We start from the raw sequence: 25,289 nt of genomic DNA, 5'->3' as shown, positions 1-25,289 counted from the left end.
GCAAACAAATCAGGATATGTACAAGTAACAGTAGCAAAAAGAATACCCATCATTTCTTAAAGCCCAGTATTCCTCTACACATTGATTCTGATTTCTGTCTGTATCAACTCCAGAAGGTAACTGACCATCCCCATCTGCAAATGAACAACTGAAGCCAGGAGAGTTTAAGTTGTCTTAAGCGGCACAAAAAGCATCATGATTATTGTTATGCCTACTGTGGTTTGACTTTGGTTTTATTTTTTTAATTTATTTTATTTCATTTATTTTGTTAAAATTTTTGTTTATTTTTTAGTTAGTTAATTTCAGGAGTAGAATTTAATGATTCATCACTTTTGTTTTGCTTTTACTGTAAGAAGAGGGGAAAGAGGTAGAGCTACATTGATAAGACTTTGGAATCTATACTCAGAGCGCACACCTTAAGGTTATTCTCCCCTCTGACTCATAGGAGAATTATCCCAGGAGTGAAAAGAGTGTAAACTTTGTTCGATGAGGTGTCTTGGAGCAATAAATAGATTTTTCCTGAAGGCTCAATAGTTGGAGTCCCTCCTAACTGTGGCTTTCTTAGAACTGTTCCAAACTGCCCCCTTTTTAATCTGTGTGGGCTCCGTGTTTCCTTTGGTTAAAAGAATGGAGGGGTGGTCCTGAGGGGGAGCTGTAGGGTGCTGAGAAATGTTAAAAAACTGGCTCAAAAAAAAACACGTTTGTCAATTTCCATGGTGTAAATACTTCTGCCATGGCCAGTGTCAAGCTACCAACTTGAGGTCAAAAAACATGAAGTTGTGCACTGCTGATAGACCAGTGCATGGTCAGGAAGCACCATGAAAAATGCAGTAACCATTTTTTTAATTTTTTAAGTTTATTTATTTTGAGAGAGAGAGAGAGAGAGAGAGAGAGAGAGCACAAGTAGGGTAGGTGCAGAGAGAGAGAGAGAGAGAGAGAGAGAGAGAGAGAGAGCACAAGTAGGGTAGGTGCAGAGAGAGAGAGAGAGAGAGAGAGAGAGAGAGAGAAGAAAGAGAGAAAGAGAGAGAGAGGGAGAGAGGGAGAGAGAGAATCCCAAGTAGGCTCTGTGCTGTCAGCACAGAGCCCATTGTGGGGCTTGAACTCATGAACCATGAGATCATGACCTGAGCCGAAATCATGAGTCAGATGCTTAACCGACTGAGCCACCCAGGAGCCTCAACTGTGTATGGGTTTTTATAGACATTTAATTCAAAAACAATTTGATTGAACAAATATTTATTAAGTGCCTGCGACTCAAAGCTGTTATTATGAGAGGCAGAGAGAGAGAGAGAGAGAGAGAGAGAGAGAGAGAGCTCTAGGTATGTGCAGAAGGTTAGCCTGAGGTCTCTGGCTGAGTCCTGACCTGTACCTTTGTGTGAGGAAACTACACAAGACTGAGGGGATTTTGAAAAATCTTATTTCCGTACCTGTAAGTTGGAATGCAATATACAATTCTAAGAGTTTTCATGAAAAATTATTGTGGTTTCTGTCGGCATGAATGTCACATGCTGCTAGACACAAAGGAGAGGAATAAGGGCAGAGGAAGTGCCTAGTTCACAGCTGGAAAGGACACAGGAGTTGGCAATTTTAACCTTTGACCACCCACATCCCTGAAATTTTCAGGACAGACACATACATTCACAGCATATTCATACAGTTCAGCTAAAAGTGCTTTATTGTCACCTGGGGCTTTAGCCCTAAACCCTGTTGGAGAGTGCCAAGACTTAGGTCCAGCTTTATGGAGAGGACCCTTCTCCCACACTAAGGACTTTAAACTCTAGTGGACAAAAAGACCTGCTTTGTTTCTACCCCAGAATTCTAATCTAGATTCTTAGATTTTAATGCCTCTACTGCAAGGAAAAGCTCAGCTTTCCACTGTCCAGAGAAAAGACAGTAAGAGAAGTCAGATTGCCTGTGTCACGTCTTCTAAGTTTCCGCTTAGAGAAAATATGGCTCTGGTAAAGTCTGGAATCAGATTCTATCTGTAAGGATTGTGTTTGGCTTCAAATGATCAAACATGTGACTGATCCTGGCTTAAAAATTATAAGATGTCACAAGAAGTCCAGATGTGGACAGCACTACCATGTCAACAAGGATATGAAGGACTCAGACTTCTGTCTTTCTGCACACCATCCTTTCCATGTGGCTTTTATCCTCATGGCCAAAAGATGGATGTTCTAGTGCCCACTGGTATTTTCTTTCTGTATCAAGTCAGGAGACAAAGTCAGAGAAGGGACAGACAGCCCAAGGATCATGAAACCAAGACTTCTCCTTTAAAAGTGCTGTTCTCTGGGGTGCCTGGGTGGCTCAGTCGGTTAAGTGTCCGACTTTGTCTCAGGTCATGATCTCACGGTTCGTGGGTTTGAGCCCCACATTGGGCTCTCAGAGCCTGGAGCCTGCTTCGGATTCTGTGTCTCCCTCTCTCTCTGTCCCTTCCCCGCTCACACTCTGTCTCTGTCTCTCTCAAAAATAAAAAAAAAATAAATAAATAAATTTTTTTAAAAGTGCTTCTCTTTGCTCCATTGGGAAATGTATCCTTTTCTCTCATTAGCCGGGAGAAGATCAAAAGATCTCTCCTAGCTGCAAGGGAGTCAGGAGGGGTGAGTGTTTTTAGGTAGGCATATTTCCTTCTCTGGCAAAATCTGGTTTTTGTTTTGTAGGGAAGGAGGGGATTATGGATATTGGGCAGACAGTTCATGTGTGAGAATCACATAGACCCTTCTGGATCAGCAAGGAGATAGGAATAAGGAAAGAGAAGGGCCATCGCGGTAGACATCAGTGGAATCTGAATTACTGTAATCATTATGTTTTGGCCATATCAAAGTATCTAGGCAAGTTTTGCTGAAATATTAGAGTGGATTTTTCTTGAAAAAGCATCTCATTATTTGCCGTTGAGGCCAATAAAATCCAGCAGAGTGGTTTGTAGTCCTGTTGTGGGTGGATACTGTCAGAACAGATGAGTCAGTCTATGAATGTACAGTAAAGGTGTATTGGTCATTTCATGGGTCTTTTTTTTTTTTTTAGTTAATTTTTTTAGACTACCAAGGCCTCTCTTACTGGTCTGACTTCCCTGGCTTCCCTTTTAGGCCCAGAGCGTTTTCCCCAGGGACCTGTGGGTCTTGCACTGACCTGTTAGGTCACACAGCCAGTCGGGGCAGAGATCCAGAGTTCACACTCTTACCCACGATGCTACATAGCCTCAGAAGACTCCAAGAGGAGGACTTTTTCTTAGCCATGTGGACACAGCTGTGTCGTAGCAGAGCATCACATCTTAATGCCCACCGTTTTGTATCATCAAGTACCACGTGCCACAGGTATCTCTCAACCTGTCCCACCAAGGCCATCACCTCTCCCCGTGCTTCACCCCAGCCATGAGGTTGGAGGATAGATTGGGATCACGGCTGGGGGAGGATGTGTATATAACACACGCCTCAGGTAATTGCAGCAACAATATTTTCTCTTTAATGAAATATTAAAGGTTGAGCATCACACCAAGGGCTTTACATGCACGTCCTGTTTACATCGCATGACATTTCTGTGAGGCTGTACAGATATCATCACCTGTGAGGAAAGAGTTTCAGAGAAGGAAAGTGATTATGTGAAGACTGCCTGCTTTGGGACCTACTCCAGAGTCTCGGTTTGACCCTTTTGCAAACACAGTGATTTGTACTTTGGGTCATGTTGACTGCCTCTGGGTCAGAGTGGTTATTTCATATCATCCCTGATATGAAAGTGATTGCAACAAAATGTCACAGATCTCTGTATTCCCATTATAGAATGTCATTTCTAGTTTTGCGAGTTTTATAAAAATTGCATGTGGATTCTTAGTCACTCGCAGAGTTGTATATGTTGGGAGTGGATTGTATAACCCCATGGTTTTTGAAGGAATCTGTTATTGGATTCTTTCTTCCGTTCTTCCCTTCCTTCCGTCGTTCCTTCCTTCTGTCCGTCTGTTCGTTCGTTTGTTCGTTCATTCCTCCCTCCCTCCCTCCCTCTGCCTTCCTTTCTCCTCCCCTCCCCTCCCCTCCCCTCCCCTCCCCTCCCCTCTCCTCTCCTCTCCTCTCCTCTCCTCTCCTCTCCTCTCCTCCTTCCCTCTCCATTTCTTTCCTTTTCTTTTTTTCCTTCCTTCCTTCCTTCCTTCCTTCCTTCCTTCCTTCCTTCCTTCCTTCCCGCTCTCTCCCTCTGCCTTCCTTTCTTCTCTCCTCTCCTCTCCTCCTTCCCTCTCCATTTCTTTCCTTTTCTTTTTCTCCTTCCTTCCTTCCTTCCTTCCTTCCTTCCTTCCTTCCTTCCTTCCTTCCTTCCTTCCTTCCCGCTCTCTCCCTCTGCCTTCCTTTCTTCTCTTCTCTCCTCTCCTCCTTCCCTCTCCATTTCTTTCCTTTTCTTTTTTCCTTCCTTCCTTCCTTCCTTCCTTCCTTCCTTCCTTCCCGCTCCCTCCCTCTGCCTTCCTTTCTTCTCTCCTCTCTCCTCTCCTCCTTCCCTCTCCATTTCTTTCCTTTTCTTTTTCTCCTTCCTTCCTTCCTTCCTTCCTTCCTTCCTTCCCTCCCACCCCCTTCCTTCCTCCCTTCCTCCCCCCCCTTCCTTCCTCCCTCCCTTTCTTCCTCCCTTCCTTCCTTCCCTCTGACACCGAATGCCAACTATGTGCAAGCACCATGTTAGTTGCTGGAAATACAGAGATGAATAAGAACAGCTGGTGGTTAGTGGATATTTCTATAATCAACCAAGAACAAATGTTTATTAGATGATTTTCTCTTCTTATACAGTGCTAAGAGCTCTAAGGAGGAATACAAAAGAAGCAAAAGATAGCATTCTTATTCTAAAGGTGCTTTTGGGAAAACAAAGGGAAATGCATTAGCGATCAGAGGGAGAATGTGATTGGACTCCTGGTGGTAATAGTGATGGGGAAGTTAAGGGGAGGCTAATGAAGTTTAAAGCACCTGTGTTTGCCTCCCCAGATAAGAGCTTGGTTTTAATCAAATGGCCCTATGTTTTAATCCCTAAACTTTCCATTACGTAGCCGTGCGACTAGGGGAAAATTACCTAACCTCTCTGAGTCACAGTTTGTGTATTGTTAACATGGGGGTAATCATTCCTTTCCTTTCGTTTCGTCATGATGAAGAAATTTGAAAACCTATATACATTAGTTTACTACAGTTGCTGCAATAAATTGCCACAAATTAAATGGCTCAAAACAACGTACATTTATAATCTGACAATTCTGGAGGTCAGAAGTTTGAAATGGATCTCACTAGGCTAAAATCTGGATGTTGGAAGGACTGCATCCATTTTGGAGGGTACTAGGGAAGAATTTGTTTCCTTGTCTTTCCCAGCTCGTATAGACTGCCTGCCTTTCTTAGCTGATGGCACCTTGGCTGATGGCAGCGGTGGCTGGTAGGGTCTTTCTCACATTGGTTTACCCTGTCACTCTCCCTCTTCTAACTCCTTCCATTTGGGAGGACCCTTGTGGTTACCTTGGGTGTACCCAGGTAATAAAGAATAATCTAATTTCAAGGCCAGGTGGTTGGCAACCTTCCTTCCATCTGCAATCTTAACTGTCTTTTATTGGTTCTGGAGATTAGGACGTGACCGCCTTGGGAAGGGGCATTATTCTGCTACCACATTATGTAAAGGACATAGTTTATGCCACTCTTATAGATGGAAGCCAATAAAGTAAAAGATGACTAGATTTATTTATTTTCCAAAAGGAGTTTTCTACAAGTCTACACCACTGGAGCATGCTAGCATACCGTCTGGAAGTTTCTATCTCCTGGTCTTAGCTTCTTTCTTCCTTCTGACTGGAACTTGCTCTCCCATCACTTGCGTATCCTCCAAGGACTTAAACTACCTCCTCCCTCCTTCACAGTGTCTTCCTTGAACGACCCCAGCCAGAAGAAGGTGGCTCTAAGACGGTTAAGGGAAATCCATGTGGGAAATAATCAGGTCATTCCTGGAGATGTGCTAACATTACTTACTGAATGTGTGAGCTTGGACAAATCCCTTCATCTCCAGAGGGTAGTTTGCTCATCTTTAAGATGGAAATCACAGTAAGCATATCAAAGATTTCCTGAAGGGATGAAATGATATAATGTATGTCATGTTTGACACATGGTTTATGGATTTATGACCTGGCAGAAATTCGTGTCAGATTGAAGAGAATTATTAAAGGGGTTTAAGCATTCTGTTTAATCAGAGCAGAGCCCAATTGAGCCAGTCTCATTGAAACTTATTTCTTTCAATAAGTGCCTGTAAAGCATCTGAAGTTCAAAATGATGACTGATTCCTTGAAGTAAGATTCAGCAACACCAAATGATTTTAAGGAATAAGAACTCAGACAGTGCTTTGGAATTAGTTATAAAAGGTTTTAATTTATGCAGTAGAATGTGAGGGGTGGCAGGCTAAAAATAAAAAAAAAATACATTTCATCTCTGGCAAGGAATGCTGGTTGCCCTTTGCTAGCATTACTACTTTGGGTCGGTAGCTGGGTGTTTCCAGTGGCCCAGTGTCCGCTCTGGTTAGCAGCTGGGATGGTCCTTTCTCTCACAGAGGATTTGTACAACAAGATTTGTACAACAAGATTGCGTACATCGGGGCTCCTGATGCATAACTGCTCCAAGCACAGCCTGACAGAGTCGTGATGCGTAGCCTCTGGCGATGATTGACCCATTTCTTGTTCAGAGAAGAAGACATTAGAATATCAAAACTGGAGGTAGTGCATGGGATTTGCCTCTCTTCTTTTGATGATGAAATTACGGAAATGCATAGGTCTTTTATTAAAGAAACACTAGAAGTGACATTTTGTATTTGTGTAAATCAGAGTTTGCCGATTGGTGACGCCAGGGGAGTTAGCCTGCAAATGTGTCGACACAGCGCTTGATTGTGAACGCGGTGGCCGTGGTTGCTGCCTCCAATGGTTTCGCTCTTGCTGTTGTCACTGTCATTAATTTATGAAGCAACGGTTAACATTTGAAAGATGTTTTATCAAAAATCCCAATTTCGATCTTCCCTGGAAAACCTGAAAGATCTAACAGTACACAATCAGCATCTTTGCACAGTGGTAATTAGCAACTGCTGAGGACCAGCTGTCTGCTACCGACAGGGCAGGGACTTTCTTCTCTGGCTTAGTCTCCTTCACCCAGATGAGTGAGGTTACTTGTTATTGTGCCCCTCTGGGGATCCCACAATGGTAGTAAACTGCCTCTGTGTGATGAGCCATTGCTCCTCAAGGAAATACAGAGCTGGGTGTTGGGGGCCTCTGGTCACAACTTGTTTGTCAACTGATCAATACCTAACCTTGTTTTAGGTGTGTTTCTGTTTAAGGCAGTGTTTGCTATCTGTTTATTATCTGTCTACCATCTATCTATCTATCATCTAACTGTCCATCCATCTGTCATTTGTCTATTATCTATCAATCAATCTATCTATCTGTCTGTCTATCCATCCATCCATCATCTACCTATCCATCCATCATCTGTCATCTACCTATCATCTATCTATCCATCATCTATCCATCCATCCATCCATCCATCATCTATCTACCCATCTATCATCTATCTATCTATCTATCCATCCATCCATTATCTACCTATCTATATCTATCTATCTATCAATCATCTATCTATCTAGTTTTGATTCACTAACCTTGAACTCATGGCCAATAGCACTGTGACTAAGGCCTGAACGAAGTTCATCTAATACACTGTTGTCTCTGCAAGGCACATCACAGCCTTCTTGCAGTTAGGGACATTGGATGGCACTACAGTGTGTTAGACGAGCTTCATTCAGGCCTGAGTTACACTGCTAGGGGTCATTTTAAATAGCAGAGTCACCCACAAAAAGCACAAAAATACAAAATAAAAAGTGGCACCAAGTAGACTGTAAACAAAATTTGTTTACACCATGAGAACTGAAAAAAGAAGGTAGTATTGCCTTAGCTCGATCTCAGGTGGAAACATGCGCGTGAGGTGAGTCAGACCTTTCTCCCCAGGAGCATGTCTGGGTGACCACAGAGGCCGTGAGTATTGAGTGCGAAGTTACAGATGAACTTTAACAAGTGGCAGATCCACAGATACAGAATCCATAAGTAATGATGGCCAACGGCATGTGATTTGCAAATATTTTCTCTCACATGTAGCTTGTCATAATATAACCCTCTCAATAGCACATTTTGCGGAACAAAAGTTTTTAACTTTGATGAAGTCGAGTTTATCAATTTGTGTGTGTGTGTGTGTGTGTGTGTGTGTGTGTGTGTGTGTGTGTGTGTGTGAATCATGCTTTTGGGGTCAAGTTTAAGAACTCTTATCCCTAGATTTTATTTTTTAATTTATTAAACATTTTGTAATGTTTATTTATTTTTTGAGACAGAGTGAGACAGCACACGAGCAGGGGAGGGGCAGAGAGAGAGGGAGACACAGAATCAGAAGCAGGCTTGAGGCTCTGAGCTGTCAGCACAGAGCCTGACGCAGGGCTCTAACTCATGAACCGTGAGATCATGACCTGAGCCGAAGTCTGATGCTTAACCCACTGACCCACCCAGGTGCCCTTGTCCCTAGGTTTTAAAGTTTTCTTTTATTTTCTTTCCTAAAGGTTTAATAGTTTTACATTTTTTCCTATAAGTGTATGATCCACTTTGAATTAATAAATTTTTGCGTAAGGTGTGAAATTTAAGTGGAGCTTTTTGTTTGGTTTTGGTTTGGTTTCTGCCTACGGATGTCCAGTTGCTTCAGGACCATTGACTGAGAAGGTCACCTTTTCTCCATTGAATTGCTTTTGAAACTTTGTCAGAAATCCTTTGAGCAAATTTGTGCCCTTGTTACTGCAGAGGGAGGAGGGTAGAAACTCAGGCCCCCCACATGGTCTGTACTTAAACCAGGGTTGTTGAGGTTCTCCTTACCATCCATTAGTAGTGAAAATCTGGCCCCCTTCTCAAAGACCTTCTCTTGCTGGGCGAGGAAGGTGCCTTGTTAAAGCTTTGGTAGGAGTGGACCTCGAGGCTCCCACTGGCCTTTGCCGGGATGGACGGAGGTGAGACCACAGTTTCTGTGTGTAGTGTGGCTGGAGTACAACTACTATTGGCTAAAAGTTTTCTGTCGTGCTCGGCTGCCCCCTTTCTGGTTTTTTGTCTAGAGGAAGCAGGCATTTTTGTTGGGGATTTTCTTTTTCTTTCTTTCTTTTTTTTTTTTTGTCTGCAGCCATTAGAATCTCTGGATAGCTGGCTTCTCTCTGGGACATGTGAGGCAAAAAGAAAATGTGGAGAACTCACCACCCTGTCTCTCTTTGGTACTTGAGGTCCTTAGACTGTTTGATTCCTTCTTCTGCAAAAATCTTTTGTTCACCTATATTGTCTAGAGGTTTTAGTCGTATGTGGTGGGACAATTATATCCACTCCATCTTTCCTGGAAGCAGATGTCATGGCAGATTTTTTTTTTTTAAGTCATCCTTTTACAGACTCAGAAACAAGTTCAGAGAAGCTGTGTGGTATCTTCTAAGTCACACAGCTCACAGGTGAGGTCACCCAAACTCCAGCTGTGACTCTGGTCCCAGTGCTCTGTGTTCCGCATCTCCTCCGCTCTCCACACACACATAAAACGAACACAAGACCATCAACAGAACCTCCTGGGGGGATATTCAGCACGCAGCATCACCCCCGGCCACAAGCTCAGTGAGCCATCAGAGATGGATGTGTTCATGGTCCATTTTACCTCTGTTTCACTTGGTTTTATGCACATTCTGTTTCACAATGAGCTTGAAATTGGTGGAAGGGGAGAACAATTATGACGCCAGAAATGTTCCTAAGAGCTTGCGAGCAAAAGGGCCATTAATTGCAAGGCACGGAATTGCAAAAGATGCTTCTGCACCTGTGGAGGCAGCGGACAGATCAGAGGCTTTGCTGATGGCGTGGGAACCCGCACGGTGTCCTGAAATGATGGGATTTGGAAATGGGAGTGACATGTTAAAAATAAGGGCACAGAAATGCACTGGGAACAGCGTTTGGCCGTACCCCCAGGATCGACAGCTCAGCTGTTGTGTTTCTAAAGGAAGTATTTGTCTGTGTTGTAACAGGATAGCAACTCAGTTTGTGTATGGATTCTGCCCCACGCATTAAAGCTTCCATTTTCCCTTAGAATGGACTTTTCTGACTAAAGAAAAACCGTGCCCCTTAATGTACCTGTGCCCTATGACCAACCCACCTATTCCTTTCCCTGTCCCTTCTGCCACCAACCTTGCATGTGTCTTGTACAATCTCCTGTGAACTCAACTTCCTGTTTCCATCTTGGCCCCGTCCCATCCCTCTCCCACTGTGGTGACAGAATGAATCCCTCTTTGGTGCCAAATGATCATACATGCTGCCTAGAAACTTCCACGGTTCTCTGTGGCATTTAGGACTAAGTCTAGTTACTTTTGGAAGAAGCCAACAGTAAGGGGTCTGATCTTCATCAGCCTGTCCTCTGTTCCTTCCATAGGTATTACCAGATCCGAGTGACCTTGAAGGTGTCCTCAAGGATCCCCCACAGACTGAGCGCCTCCGTCGTCGGGCAGACAGGTGAGCAGCGGGATGGGAGTGGGGTGCTTATTCTCCACCAGTAAACCGTCATTTCTCACTACATGCCAGGGCGTGGCAGGGTGCAACGACATGGTAGCATCAGTAAGTCATGTTGCGTGTCTGATGCGTGCATTTTTGAAATGGAGACCCACTGTTGGCGTGGCCATGTGTGCATGATGTTGCCAGGGGAGCCCGGCTGAAGGAGAACACCCTCTCCCAGGGATAACCTGGCTGTGAGGGGTTGGCCAGGGTCAAGTCAGGGAGAAAAAGGACGGCAACTGGCCTCCAGCAAGTGGGTAGGAAGAATCCTGTTGTCAATCCTGAGAATCAGACCGAGTAAGCTGGCAGGTTAATGGTTCTTCTCAGACACAAGGCGGGAGTCAAGATCAACACTCCAGCTTTGGGAGAGGGAGTACCAAGGACAGCCCAGTTTCTAGCTTTGAGAAGGCTGGGTATTAGGGGGCATCCGGGGCTCCCTGCTGGTGCTCAGTGTGATAGGGTATTGAGTCCAAAATATGGAGCTTCTTACACAAGAAATGAGGATCAGCGCCAAGATGAAATACGTTAGTCAATTTGGGAGGATGCGTAGATCAATCATATTTCTAGAAGGAGAAAGATGTTGGGGTGGAGTAGAGAGAAAGTAAGGAGATAGGAAGATGGAATTATGGAAAGTTGGCTGAACTTTAAAGATACAAATAAAGGTAGTAAAGATTATTGCGGACATTGGATCTGCTAGAGTCAAAAGCTCTGGTCATTGGTATCCTTCAAAAAATTCCTTTTGGAATTTCCCTGGTAATTGGGCCTCTTCATTATTGGCAATGATACTCTGGTGAACAGAATTGCATTCAGCCCGGGCGCCTGGGTGGCTCAGTCGGTTGAGGGTCCGACTTTGGCTCAGGTCATGATCTCGTGGTTTGTGAGTTCGAGCCCCGTGTCGGGCTCTGTGCTGACAGCTCGGAGCCTGGAGCCTGCTTCGGATTCTGTGTCTCCCTCTCTCTCTGCCCCTCCCCTGCTTGTTCTTCCTCTCTCTCTCTCTCTAAAAAAACAAAAAAAGAATCGAATGCAGTTAAATACCCACAGATTGGCGTGTACTGGGAGTGTAGACCAGCCAGCAGGGTCGGCTTAGCTCCACCCTGGGGGAGGCGGGGGAGGGGCAGGGCAGAGCAGGCTGCTCAGGCCACCCAAGAGGACATCACAGATTGCCGCTGGTTTATGGGCTGAGCCTGTGGGCTAGAAACGGAAAGATACCGGAGACCCCCTGCTCCTCCTCCGGCCCTGGGCAGAGTCCAGCATTAAGTAATAAGTCATCGCACTGCCATGGCGTTCCGTGTCTTCCACTCTGCTCCTCTCTCTGGCGAAGAAATCAGGCAGCTGAGACCAAGTCTCCCGTGCCCCGTGAGCATTCAGGAAGCCTGTGGTGCCCTGCTTGGCGAGCGCCGTCTCCATCCCAAGTTCTGCCAGACGAGGGTCACTGGAATTGGCTGAGAGAGTAGGAACCTGACGTTGCATGAACTTGTGTGTAACCCCAGGAGTTGGCAACTTGGACTTTATTTCCTTAGCTGAATAACAAGGATAGGGGTACCTGAGTGGCTTAGTTGGTTAAGCATCCGACTCTTGGTCTTGGGTTCAGATCATGGTTCATGGGTTCGAGCCCCACGTCAGGCTCTGCACTGACAGTGCAAGTCTGCTGAGATTCATTCTGTCTCTCTCTGTGTCTCTCTGTCTCTCTCTCCCCCTTCCCCATGTTCTCTCTCTCTCTCTTCCCATCAAAATAAATAAATAAACAATTAAAAGAAAAGGACGAGGATAAAAATCCATCCTCTGTAGTGTTCTTGTCTTAGAGACGATAAAGGAGGACTTTTCACATCCACAGAGATTATAAATGTCAATTGCCAGGATAGGAACTGGCACAAAGGAAGTGCCCAGTCAGTCTGACCTGTGAGTGGCTACATGATCTGGGGCATGAGGCCAGGTCTGTTCTCAGGACGAGGCTGGGACGCAGAAATCTGGTGGGGCTGGCACCCCAGCCCCCCTGCCGACAGCCATCCCCAGGTAGCCGACGAGGATGCCGTTCCTCCCCTGTGACTCTAGAGCCTGAGCTCAACTCCTTGTCACCAGTGGAGCCTTCTCTTGGGGCTGGCAGTCCCCACCAGCAGGCGGCTTGGAGAGAGGAGGACTTGAACCACAGAAACAGAGAAGAGAAAAATGAAATGCCGTTTGGGGGAGGAAAAAAAGGTTGCTGTTTCTTCTTTGGTCTTGTTGGACGCGGGGATAATTAGGGTACGCTTGCTGTGCCCTTGGGTTTTACAGGAGCATAATATTTAGATCAGACTGCTAACAGAGAGGCCAGTGACAGTCACAACAAGGATTCCTGCATGAGGAAGAGACAGCATGTGTGGTTGCTTACTCAAGGTGAATTTCCGATTGTATCACGTTTAGTTAGATATGGCAGTGGCACCAAGAACACCAAAACTTTGCGGTTTAGGATGATGATTTATTCTTGATGTTTTCAGTCGGCTGGGTTCAGCCAGGTCACACATGTGCTGCCCTGAGCTGAGATTTCTGCAGAGAGGTTGGATTGTTGATGTCTTCATTCACATGTCTGATCCCTTGGTTGGGATGCTCGACTGCCCAAGGCAACAGCTGAGGTCCCGTCTCCAGCTGAGTGGTCTATCTTCTTATACGGTAGCTCAGTTCAGAGAGAGAGAGAGAGAGAGAGAGAGAGAGAGAGAACAGAGAGAGAGAGAAAGAGGAGATTCTAGGTCTCTAAAGGGCTGGGCTGGTAACTGCCAAGGGGTCCCTTCCCCAAAGTGCAAGACCAGCCCACCTTCAAGGGGAGGAGGAGTATACTCCACCCCAGGTAGGGCACCCTCTGCAGGTACAACAATGAAGGAAGTTTTAACAGTGCTGTTTGCATACAGTCATCCAGACCTAATTTCCATCACCTGCACGTAGTTCTAAGGAAGCAAAAAGAAAGAAAAATGTATGTTTAGACAATGAAGTAGGATATACTGAAAAAAGAATCAGAAGGAGTCAAAACACATGGGACCTAATGATGTCTTTGATTTTTCCATTAGTGGAGTGGTCTTGCGGGGACAAATGATTTCATTTGGCTTTTCTGTTCCATTTATCTCTAAAACAGAAATGGAAAAAGCATGCCATGTCCAGAGAAGCAGAGCTGAGTAGTGGTGAGAGCCATAGGCTCTGAGTTTTGCAGGTTCAAATCCTACGTCCGACACCTGCCAGCTGTGTGGGTTTAGAAAAGTTGTTTAGCCAGTTTGAATTTCGGGTTCCTCACCTATAAAGTGGGGCTGGTAAGAGGTACCTACCTCTTGGGTTTGTGTTGAGGATCGAATGAATTTTGCAAAGAAATGTCTGAGAGTGGTGCCTGGAGTGCACAGCGAGCTCACGGCACCTGTTAGCTGGAGTAAGTGTCCCTTCTGTGCGGACAGTGGTCCTTTCTGAGCAGCACTGTGGCCCATGCTGGTCCCTGGAACACGTTGCTGGGGATGGGCGTCTGCCTTGCTGCTGTGGGGGAGCTCAGAGTCCCCTGAGGGAGGCAGAGAAGTGTCTCCCGAGTCCAGCAGAGATGGACCTTGAGATGGGGTCCCAGGTGAGGTCTTGAATTGGAGCGGAAGCTGGCCCCGCAGACAAGGGTGGAGAAGGATGATCTGGGCGCATGCAGCAAAATGACGGGCCTGAGTGGTGCAAGGCGTGCACAGGACACTCGTGGGGTGGCGGGGGGGCCAAGGGGAGGAGAGAAAGTACTGCAGGTGGGGCTGGGGGCCATGTTGTGCCCGACCGAGCCCCGCAACTTCTTTTCATCAGGTTGGCCCCAGGAGATGCGCGCACTCAGAAGACTTGTAAACCCAGGCTGTTCAAACGCAAGAGGTTGTCTCGCAGATTAAGGGGCAGAATTTTACATTTTTGTTCTCTTTTTAAACATACCCGTTCTCTGGCAGCCACAGTCTGCGGAAACGGTTTCGCAGATGATTTAGATACTGCTTCTCTGGATGTGAAACAGTTTCTCATTGAGTTTTCCAAGCTCGACGTTTATGGTTAGAGTCTGTGAATAAGAAAAAATAATAATTCCCCGCGTGAAATGCAGCCATTGCCTGTGCACTGTCCTGTTTCCTTCTTTCAATATGTGCTTAACAGGTGACTTGGGGAAGGTTTCTCTGGGAAACCGATGGTTTCTTCTCTTGGACTACACTGCGAGGGGCTCTGAGCTCCCGCCAGCCAGGAGCAACTGTCTCCCTGGGCATTCTAGAAAGATCCCAGCATTACAGAACAGACGCACGTGCCATCACCTGTGATGGATGGCGGTCTGCCCCTGGAACTGAGGGCAGGGCACAGAGGGGGCCACTTCTCTGTGGATGTGGGTGCAGTGGGGGTGGGGGGCGGTGTTTGGCCCTGGTGAATCTGAGGTCCACGGCATCTCGGTCATTACTGAAAACAGAGAAGTATCAATTATAGGTGGTCGTGTGATGATTTACTGAGGCCAGGAAGTCTCTCCGCTGTTCCAGAACTTTTCAGAAGCCTCCTACAAGCCAAAGCACTGCGACCTGAGAGAGAGACAGAGGTGAATTTTGACCACTTAACATGTGAGGCTTGAGGTGTAACAGGGAGAGAAGCCAGAAGTGAGACATTTTAAAATGCGGTTTTGGGGCGCCTGGGTGGCTCAGTCGGTTAAGGGTCCGACTTTGGCTCAGGCCGTGATCTCGCTGCTCGTGAGTTCAGGCCCTGTGTCGGGCTCTGTGCTGACAGCTTGGAGCCTGGAGCCTGCTTTGGATTCTGTGTCTCCCTCTCTCTCCCTCCCCCACTCATGCTCTGTCTCTCTCTCTCTCAAAAATGAATAAACTTAAAAAAAAATTTTTAATGCGGTTTGGCTCGATTCAAAGCCTTGCTTACCTTTTTTGGGTCTCATAGAATTGTTTCCTCTCTTCTCCTGGGGTCAGGGCCGTGGGTAAGTGGCAGGTTCGTACCTATGAATAAATGTTAAGTATACTGAATTGTGACCCTTTCCTTTCACCAGAGCGGTGCTATTGAATAGATTTTGCAGTCTCTTCCTTCCCAGAGGTGTTAACAAATTTTCCCCTTGGGGGGATGGCCGCTGAGGTCAGTCTGTGGGTCTGGGAACTTCAGATCTTTGAGGCTGTGTGGGGTGATTAGGCACAAACAGGCATCTGCTGGTCATGGCTCATGAAGGCCAGAGAAAAATAGCTCGGTAAATTGTGGAAACGTGTAAAAATTACCATGATTAGTTTTAGTAATGTTTTGAGAGGTGATTTCCGTTTCCATTAAGTGGAAGCAGTTAAGAGTTTCATTGTGTAGGGGGCGGGGTGACATTTATTCTTTAAGGGAATCCATCTCATTTCTTTTCAGGGTCCATTAAAGTGCACCTAAATATCAAATACGCCTGTTTTCATGGCGAACGCTAAGCAGGTAAAACACTCGAACTCCGGGGCTCTGAGTACCCACCTGGGGCCGTCAGGAAGGGTGTCTCTGGATAAACCTAGACGTTAATGGAATTTCTCCCACCTGCTCAGTTTCTGGGCAGCAGTCAGCTCAGAAACACTGAAGCCCGGGTCCCTCATTATCGACCCTGTGGGCAGGCCAGGAGTCTGCTTTGCCGGCTGGCCCCGTGGCCCAGCTGCCACTGGGGCCGAGCCACTCGTCCCTCGCCCTTTGAGCTCGCCGTGGCATCCTTCAGCCTGCTTGACCTGCAAGTCCCTCCCGGGAAGCTCTCTCCAATCTGCTGCACCATCCTTCTTGCGTCTCTGCCTCTGCCCTTGCTGTTCCTTCCACTTTGCATGCCTGTCCCTCCCACCCGCCCCTTCGGATCCACGAGATTGGCAGAGAGAGCCGATGCCGGTCCTCTGAGGGCGACGTCCCGCCCCGGGAAAGTGGCCAGTTCCCCGTCGGAGCATCTCACAGCTACGTGCTCACAGGACGCACCCTCCCCATTTCCGCGCTTCTCCCGCACCGCGCAGCGTGCTCTCATTCACCGGCACCTGGGAGCTGGCTTTGGAGGATCACCCCAGGCTGCTGGGAACAAGCACTTTGTTCAAGATTTGAACTTGCCTGAGGCTTTGAGTCCCATCGTCCCCCGTTACCACCCCCGACCCCTGCCTCGCACCCGTGATTGTTAGTGCAGGGATGGGGAAGCCCAGCCTCTTGTCTCCGGATGGGGCAGGCTGAGATGTAACTCATGTTCCAGAGTCCCCTGCGGGATCAGGCTGGTTCCCTGAAATGCACTGTGTGTGCCTCCCCCCTTCCCCTGCCCTGGGTTCCCCAGGCTTCTCCCACTGGAGCACATCCATAAGAGGTCACCAGCACACAAGCCCTCATCTCTGGGCCCGCTGCTTTATCATCCGCCTCCAGAAACCACTAGAAGCTGTATAGCAGTTAGTTGTGTTATAGGAAGTAGAGTGTGAAGTTAGCCAGACCCGAGTTCACCCGGGTTCCTCGTGACCCTGTGCCCGGAGCCTCTGTTTAGCTCCCTCTGTAAATGGGACACCAGTGGTAGAGACAGTAGGGCTGTTTTGGGGATCAGGTAAGGTAACGTGTGTGGGTACGTTGGGAGCCCCCATACGCACACGCACAAGGTCATGGCCTCCTTGCTTCAGCGCCCGCCACGTTTGGCAGGAACAGTCTCCAAAGCCACCCCACGTTTAGTGTAGCTTCTGTGGAGGTTCTCCGCATCAAACCCCAGTTTCTGAAAGTCGGCTGTGTGTGAGGTGCAGTTGAAGCCGGGGCGCCTGGGGGACTCAGTCAGTAGGCGTCTGACACTTGGTTTCCGCCTAGGTCATGATCTCACGGTTCGTGAGTTGGAGCCCTGCATTGGGCTCTGCGCTGTGAGCGCAAACCTACCCGGGATCCTCTCTTTCCCTCTGTCACTGCTTGTGTTCTCTCTCTTTCTCTCTCAAAATAAATAAATAAACTTAAAAAAATTATTGAAGCAGAGCTTGATGGCAGACCCTGCTGTCTCAGAGCTCAGACACGGTGGTGGGGGCCCAAGAGGCCTAGTGACAAAGGCAAGGAGAGTGACCAGGGCCCAGGAGGGGGAAGGCCAGGTGCTCAGGGCTCGGGCAGCATCCCTGGGAGGGCCTGAGTGCTGTTTCCCCGGGTCTGACTCTGCCAGGCACACCTGACCTCCAGGTGTCCTGACTTCTGGCCTGGGGGCGTCAGGGCAAATCTCTGTCCAGAGACCAAGGAGAGCCCCCCAGCAGGTCCTCCCAGCCTCAGCCCAGCTGGAGTGGGCACATCTGACCTCAGCCTACCTGGAGCGGGCATACCTGGGGTGGGCACATTGGCGGGGGCACACCTGGCCTCAGCCTACTTGGCTTGGGCACACCTAGAGTGGACATCCTGGCCTGCTATTCCCCCCACACTGGCAAGGTTGCTCCCAGGCAGTGGCACTGCCAGCCTGCACCTGTGTGGGGGCAGCTGGCACCTGCTGAGCATGATTGAGGCACGGGCACCTGAGAGAAAGGTGAGGGTAGGCCAAGGACCCCTGCTGCATCTGGCAGAGACGATGCAATGCACGCTTCAGAGTGGCCTTCCTTGCGGGTGGGGGAGAGAGCGGGGTCTGTCTGTGGAGTGCAGCCGGCTGGGTCCCACTCCTGCTGGGTGACCCGGGACTTGCTGCTACCCTCCCCGGGCCTCATTGTCCTCCTCCCTTCTTCATGGCATCCTGAGAATTGAAAATGTTAATATTATGAAAGCACTTAGCAGGGAGATTGACATCCTAGGCCCTCAATAAACTTTGGCTATTTTTAGTTTTATGGGCGGAGCCAGAATCCGCAGACATGCATGAAATTTACATGGGCTGAACGGGTAACCCTGGTGGGTTTTGTTTATTCTGTAAATGTTTCTTGAGTGCCTCCTGTGTGGCCCGAGCTGTTTCCAGAGCTCTCTGAAGTCCTGGATGCCCTGTGGATGTTGACTTCCTGGTGAACTTTCCATTACTGGAGGTTCTTAGCAGGGGTTTCCTGAGAGACCCTGGCAATGAAAAGGACATCCTAAGTAGCCTACCTTGCTCAGAGTCCTCCTAGTCTTATTAAAATGAGGTCACTTTTTGACGGTTTGTGTGTTTGTTTGTTTGTTTTGATACTTAGGGATATAAGTAAACCCTCCATGTGGAAGATGAGACTTAAAGCCCCGGAGCCATGTTGTCATATTCAGTTCTTGCTTTGGGAGCCTGCCAAGCGCCTGGAACATAGTTGGCGTTCCCTGTATGTTTGTCCAGCGGTGAATGGAAGACCAGGGAACACAACTTGGACCAAAGAGAGAAAGAAAAGAGGCTGAGGGGCGCCCGGGTGATTCAGTCGGTTGAGCGTCCAACTCTTGATTTTGGCTCAGGTCATGATGCCAGGGGCGTGGGATTGAGCCCCAAGTTAGGCTTCATGCTGAGTGTGGAGCCTGCTTGAGATTCTCTCTCTCCCCCTCTCTTTCTCCCTCTGCCACTCTCCTCCACTCATGCTCTCTCTCTGTTCTCTCTCAAGTGAAAGAAGGAAAGGAAGGAAGGGAGGGAGGGAGGGAGAAAGAAAGAAGAAAAGAGGCAGAATTTCATGCAATTAAACGAACATAATGAGCTCTTGAGGGCTCAGCGACCCAGGGAGGAAGCATCTCAATGAGAAAGCATGCTGTTTCTGGGGCTTTCAATTAATAGTCATTAAAATGTTGTTCAAAAAAACGATTATTTAAAAAAAAAAAAACAACAAAGAGTCAAGACAGCCTCTTTCTGATTTGGCCAAGTGGGCTCTGAAAGTCTAAGAATGAAATAGATGCATGGAATTGGGAGTATCAGGGGGAGAGATGTCTGCCAGGGGAGGGGCCCCCTCAGGCCTCCACGTGCAGGGGTGTCAGAGGATCCCCTCCCTGTAGGGTCCCCTGTAGTGTCTAGATCCGCACTCCCACCCCTCCTAAGTCAGCTCTAGAAGTGAGATGAGAGGGTAAGCAGAGAAAATACTGAAGAGGAAACTCAATGTGGGGACGCACAATGAACTTGCTGCTGAGAACCTGGAAATTATGTAATTGTCGCTAGTAAGTTGGTACTAATGGCAGATATTTGGATGGTTGCCTCTTCTCGGCTCAGTGGCTTAGTTACGTGAAGAAATTCTCGAATCTTATCGCTGTAACATAAAGGACGGGTCCCTGAGAGTAGACGGGGCAGAGGGTCCTCATTCTTGACCTGCTCACAGGCGCATTTTCATCTGGTGCCGATGGAAAGAGTGTCACCATGAAAAGAACTATTTGTTTCCGAGCTAGAGGAGGTGTTTGAGCACACAAAATAGTGACTGCTATAAAGGGCAGAAAGCCTGTCTCTGTGTGTCCAGTGCTGCTGGGTATGTGCCCTGGCTAGGCCAGGGGCTCTCTCTCAGCCGCGAGGAGTGATAAGGTCTGTTTTGTCCAGGATTTTCCACATTTAAAATGAGGGAGTCTGCACCCCCACTGCATGTGGGGATCAGGGATGGGGAGAGGGAGGAGCAACATTCTCAAGGGCAAAATTCCTGCTGATGGAGATCCTCCCCCCCCCGCCCGCCCCCCCCCCCACCACACTGAGTCCCTAGAACTCATTCAGGACCTCCATTCGACCCCAGGCACTCCTACTTTTGATGACCCCACTCCACTTTCTAGGAGCTGTACTAAAATGTAGCAATTTCCCACATCCAATGCACATTTTTTTTTCTGTAAAATTTTTAAAATTAATTAGCTCCAGGGGCGCCTGAGTGGCTCAGTCGGTCAAGCGTCTGACTTCAGCTCAGGTCGTGATCTTCTGGTTCATGGGTTCGAGCCCTGCGTCGTGCTCTGTGCTGACAGCTGACAGCCTAGAGCCTGCTTCGTGGATTCTGTCTCCCTGTCTCTCCTTCCCTCCCCTGCTCATACTCTGTTTCTGTCTCTCTGTCTCAAAAATAAATAAAACACTAAAAAATTTTTTTTAATTAATTAACTCCAAATGACTCTTTATTCGTGAACAGTTGTGATTTTTCTGCATGCTTGGAAAATGTTGCAAGTGAGGCAATCTACCTATAAGATCTTTGCAAACGCAGTGTAATATTTGTAAAGACTACATGTGACCAGTATATTATTTCGAGGAGATTTAATGAAGCATTTACTAATTTGACCTTGGAGGGTTATGTTTCTCTTGAATCTCATCATTTTGTTTTCAGCTCAACCATTTAGGCCCCCGGGCAGCCTATAGACTGCAGGCATTCTGACTGTGGTGGCCAAGGGACAGAACAGTGCCTGCTGATGGCCGGTGTCCTACATATTGGGGCCCAGTCCAGAATTGCTTGACAAGTTGAGTCAGTGGCCGTTTCAATAATAAAAAAGTGAATTTTATATTTCTGCATTTATTTTAAGAACTAAGTTTCATCATAGGCAATGGGACAAATTGGGCATTGGGCCAGGGACAGAATAGTCCGGGTTCCAGAGGCTTTGAAGGCAGAGAAAGCTGGACTGTCAACGTGGCTTAGTCTCTTACAGGCTCTGTGCCTTTGGGAAAGTCACTTGATCTTCCTGAATTTCAGGTCTTTTGTCTGTACGATAAGGATCATAATTTGTATCTCACAGCGTGCTTGAGGGCTTAAATCGGCATTTCCCACGGTGTGGTGTTAACACCAATATTGGTTAATAATTATATGGGATTGTGAGTGATGCAGACATGACATAGAGGGGCTTAAGCCAGACAAAAGATGATTTTTCACCCGCATTAAACTCCAGATGTGAGCAGACCACATTGGTGTGGTGTCCCTGTGGCCTTCAGACCCCAAGTCCCAGCCGTCTTTCTGCTCCTTCGTCCTGAAGTACAGCTTCCACTTTCAAGACCCCCTCTGGGTCCAGGCTGACTTTTGAAGCTTTGGCCACGGCCTGGATGGAGCCACAGGCTGGACGGAGAGTAAAGTAGAGCGAGGAGGAACAGTGCCTTCTTTTTTGGGGGGGGGGCGGGGAGCAGTGGCAGGTGGGCGACGCTCCTACATCTCATTTGCTGGGATTTATTTGTCTGGATGCACCTGAGAAACAGAGACGCTGAGAAGCCTGTGAAGGGGGTACAATTCTAGGTTTGTCTCCGGGAAAGAGCCCGTGATTTGATGGTGGCCACTAGCAGCCTTCGTTCTGTGGTGGCTGGGAATAATGAAGATGCGTTTAGGGACCCATGAAATACTGCTCCGGAATAGCCATCCCAATGGAAAACTGTCTTCATTTTCAACCTTCTTTCAAGGCTTGTGTTTAATTCAAGAAAGAAATGTATTTTAGGATAATAAATTTATATAATTAACCTTTGCTAATCTCCTTTTTTTTTTTTTTTTTTTTTTTTTTTAAGCAAGGAGAACAGGGACGGGATCACCTCCATTATCTGTCAAGAGTATCTGGCTAGACTTTAATAACACTCATCTGTTTTCCCAAACAAGCGAAGTCACACTGCAAAATCAATGTATGCCTTTATTTGGGGTCTCAGGGACTGCAATCCGGGAGACACAGAGACCCCGAAATGGAGCGTGCTCCAAGCTGGAGGCAAGAGATAGGGTTACAAAGGCAAAAGGACTTCCATAAGGCATTGGAAAGAATTATCATAGGCGCTGACAACATTTAGACGGAGTGTCTGATCCCTGATTGGCTATTTAGTTACCAGTGTTGCATCGTCTCTGTTTCAGTCCCAAGTGTGAGGATGTTTTCCAGGATGGAGCTAGGCTGTGGTTGTCCAAAATCCGAAGTCCATTTTCCACACAGTGTGGACATGTCTGGGTTCCACCCCCCTGGGACCCCCCACTCCCCACTGTAAACAGACTCCTGAGTCACCCTTATTCTTTGAATCTTTCATACTTTCGACCAATATCTCCTACGTATGGAAAGCAACACTGGTTTAGTTTTTATAAGAGAATGATGCCAATTCCCCTTTAAATTGAATTTTGAAGCAGAACAAATTATTGCAAACAAATATTAAGCAATGCCAGTAGAGATAGTCAGGAGATACAGTAAAAATCATCCAAGTTTTATGTAAATAACTGAAGTTGGGTAAAAGGTTACATAAAATCCATTAGTAGACATAAAGCTCTCAGCTCAGTGTCTGAGCAGTTATATTATACTGCTAGCCATTTTTATTTCCTAAAATAGCGAGACTCAAAAGCCCTCTCGGTTTTATAGAGTGTCTTTGATTCATTGCCCTATTTGTGTGTGCCCAGTAAAAAAATTAGGAAAATATTACTTGGGACAATGATACAGAACAAAATTCCCCCATAGAGGCCAACAATTTGAACAAGATACATTTTAAACCAGAGCAGGGTTGTCCTGGAGAGTGGGGTTACCAGGTCAGGCTTTCCCACAAATTGGCTTTCAGTCCATCCGTCCAATGTCCCTTCTTTCCAATGACAGCCAGAGATAAGAGGACGGATTTATGTTAAAAATTTTCTCAGGCAGGAAAATTAACAGAAAATGCCCCTGTTACTTTTTTCCATATCTGTGTTGTATTTGGACAGTTGCAGAAAAGGCATTTCTCATTTTGTCTTGTTAGCTCATTGGGACTATCTCCAGGAGAGGCTGTGAGGAATGTATTATCTCTGAAGTCTGGCTTTTACTCAGAATGCTCTGGAAGGAAGAGTCTGAGAGTTTTGTTTTATTTTTCTATATTACTTTCTCCCCCCCCCCACCCTTTTTTAAAATAGCATATTCGCTTTAGGTAGGCAGTAGGTTTTAAAGACTGCTTAGCTTGACCCGGCACATACATATTCTTGGGGAAATGTTGAAATCTACATGCACAGAAACGTCAGCCTAAGAAGTCTGCTTCTTCCGTCTGTGTGCGACGCACTGATCTGGCGCTCTCGAGTCGGCCGACCTTTATAACCTGCTCGCAGAAGCCAGAGTGCTACTTTGTACTTGCAGATAATTCAGATTATGTTGCTTCCCAGCTCAGAATCCACAGATGATAGTGGTGATGAGGGTGGTGGTGATGGTGGTGAACAGCCGCGGCCACCAATGCTTCGTAACATTTAATCTGCCCCGGCTGCCGTTCCCACTCTTTGCAAATATTCCTCACGGCAACTCTGGAGAGTAGGTACTATTACCATCCCCATTTTACAGATGAGGATACTGGAGGACACATCTAGGAAGAGCTGGGGTCAGGATCCCATGCCAGGCAGTCTGGCTCTTAGCCACAACATTGCATCGCCTTTTGTTTACCTTGGAGCAAAACCTGAACTCCTTGGCAGGTGCTGGTTGGCCCCGTGTGATCGGATCCTGGACATCCCCCTCACACTCATCTACTGCCCCCTACCCCCTTGCCCCTCACACTCATCCACTGCCCCCCTACCCCCTTCCCCTTCACACTCATCTACTTCCCCCCTACCCCTTTTCCCCTCACCCTCATCTGCTGCCCCCCTACCCCCTTGCCCCTCACACTCATCCACTGCCCCCCTACCCCCTTCCCCTTCACACTCATCTACTTCCCCCCTACCCCTTTTCCCCTCACCCTCATCTGCTGCCCCCCTACCCCCCTTGCCCCTCACACTCATCCACTGCCCCCCTACCCCCTTCCCCTTCACACCCATCTACTTCCCCCCTACCCCTTTTCCCCTCACCCTCATCCGCTGCCCCCCTACCCCCTTGCCCCTCACACTCATCCACTGCCCCCCTACCCCCTTCCCCTTCACACCCATCTACTTCCCCCTACCCCTTTTCCCCTCACCCTCATCTGCTGCCCCCCTACCCCCTTGCCCCTCACACTCATCCACTGCCCCCCTACCCCCTTCCCCTTCACACTCATCTACTTCCCCCCTACCCCTTTTCCTCTCACCCTCATCTGCTGCCCCCCTACCCCCCTTGCCCCTCACACTCATCCACTTGCCCCCTACCCCCTTCCCCTTCACACCCATCTACTTCCCCCTACCCCTTTTCCCCTCACCCTCATCTGCTGCCCCCCTACCCCCTTGCCCCTCACCCTCATCTACTTCCCCCCTACCCCCTTTCCCCTCACCCTCATCTGCTGCCCCCCTACCCCCCTTGCCCCTCACACTCATCCACTGCCCCCCCACCCCCTTCCCCTTCACCCTCATCTACTGCCCCCCCACCCCCTTGCCCCTCACCCTCATCTACTTCCCCCCTACCCCCTTCCCCTTCACACTCATCCACTGCCCCCCTACCCTCTTCCCCTTCACACTCATCCACTGCCCCCCTACCCCCTTCCCCTTCACACTCATCTACTGCCCCCTACCCCCTTGCCCCTCACCCTCATCTACTTCCCCCCTACCCCCTTTCCCCTCACACTCATCCGCTGCACCCCTACCCCCCTTTCCCCTCACACTCATCCACTGCCCCCCTACCCCCTTCCCCTTCACACTCATCTACTGCCCCCCTACCCCCTTGCCCCTCACCCTCATCTACTTCCCCCCTACCCCCTTTCCCCTCACCCTCATCTGCTGCCCCCCTACCCCCTTGCCCCTCACACTCATCCACTGCCCCCCTACCCCCTTCCCCTTCACACTCATCTACTGCCCCCCACCCCCTTGCCCCTCACCCTCATCTACTTCCCCCCACCCCCCTTTCCCCTTCACACTCATCCACTGCGCCCCTACCCCCCTTCCCCTTCACACTCATCCACTGCCCCCCTACCCCCTTCCTCTTTACTCATCTACTGCCCCCCCACCCCCTTGCCCCTCACCCTCATCTACTTCCCCCCTACCCCCTTCCCCTTCACACTCATCTACTGCCCCCCCACCCCCTTTCCCCTCACACTCATCCACTGCCCCCCTAC

General features: G+C 48.1%; 1 protein-coding gene across 1 annotated transcript in view; it reads left to right on the top strand.

Moving 5' to 3' along the window:
• FAM135B (family with sequence similarity 135 member B) overlaps positions 1 to 25,289 on the top strand; it is a 183,741-nt gene that overhangs the window by 34,063 nt on the left and 124,389 nt on the right. The window contains exon 2 of the mRNA XM_047073820.1: positions 10,458 to 10,537. Coding sequence (XP_046929776.1) covers positions 10,458 to 10,537 — 80 coding nt within the window. The remainder of the gene's footprint in view (positions 1 to 10,457; positions 10,538 to 25,289) is intronic.

Source organism: Lynx rufus, unplaced genomic scaffold (assembly GCF_022079265.1).
Source record: "Lynx rufus isolate CCGP_SWC_20201006 ecotype Redwood Valley unplaced genomic scaffold, mLynRuf1.p SCAF_12, whole genome shotgun sequence".
NCBI lineage: Eukaryota > Metazoa > Chordata > Mammalia > Carnivora > Felidae > Lynx > Lynx rufus.
Note: the sequence above shows the minus strand (reverse complement) of the source record. Positions and strands in the feature narration are given on the sequence as shown.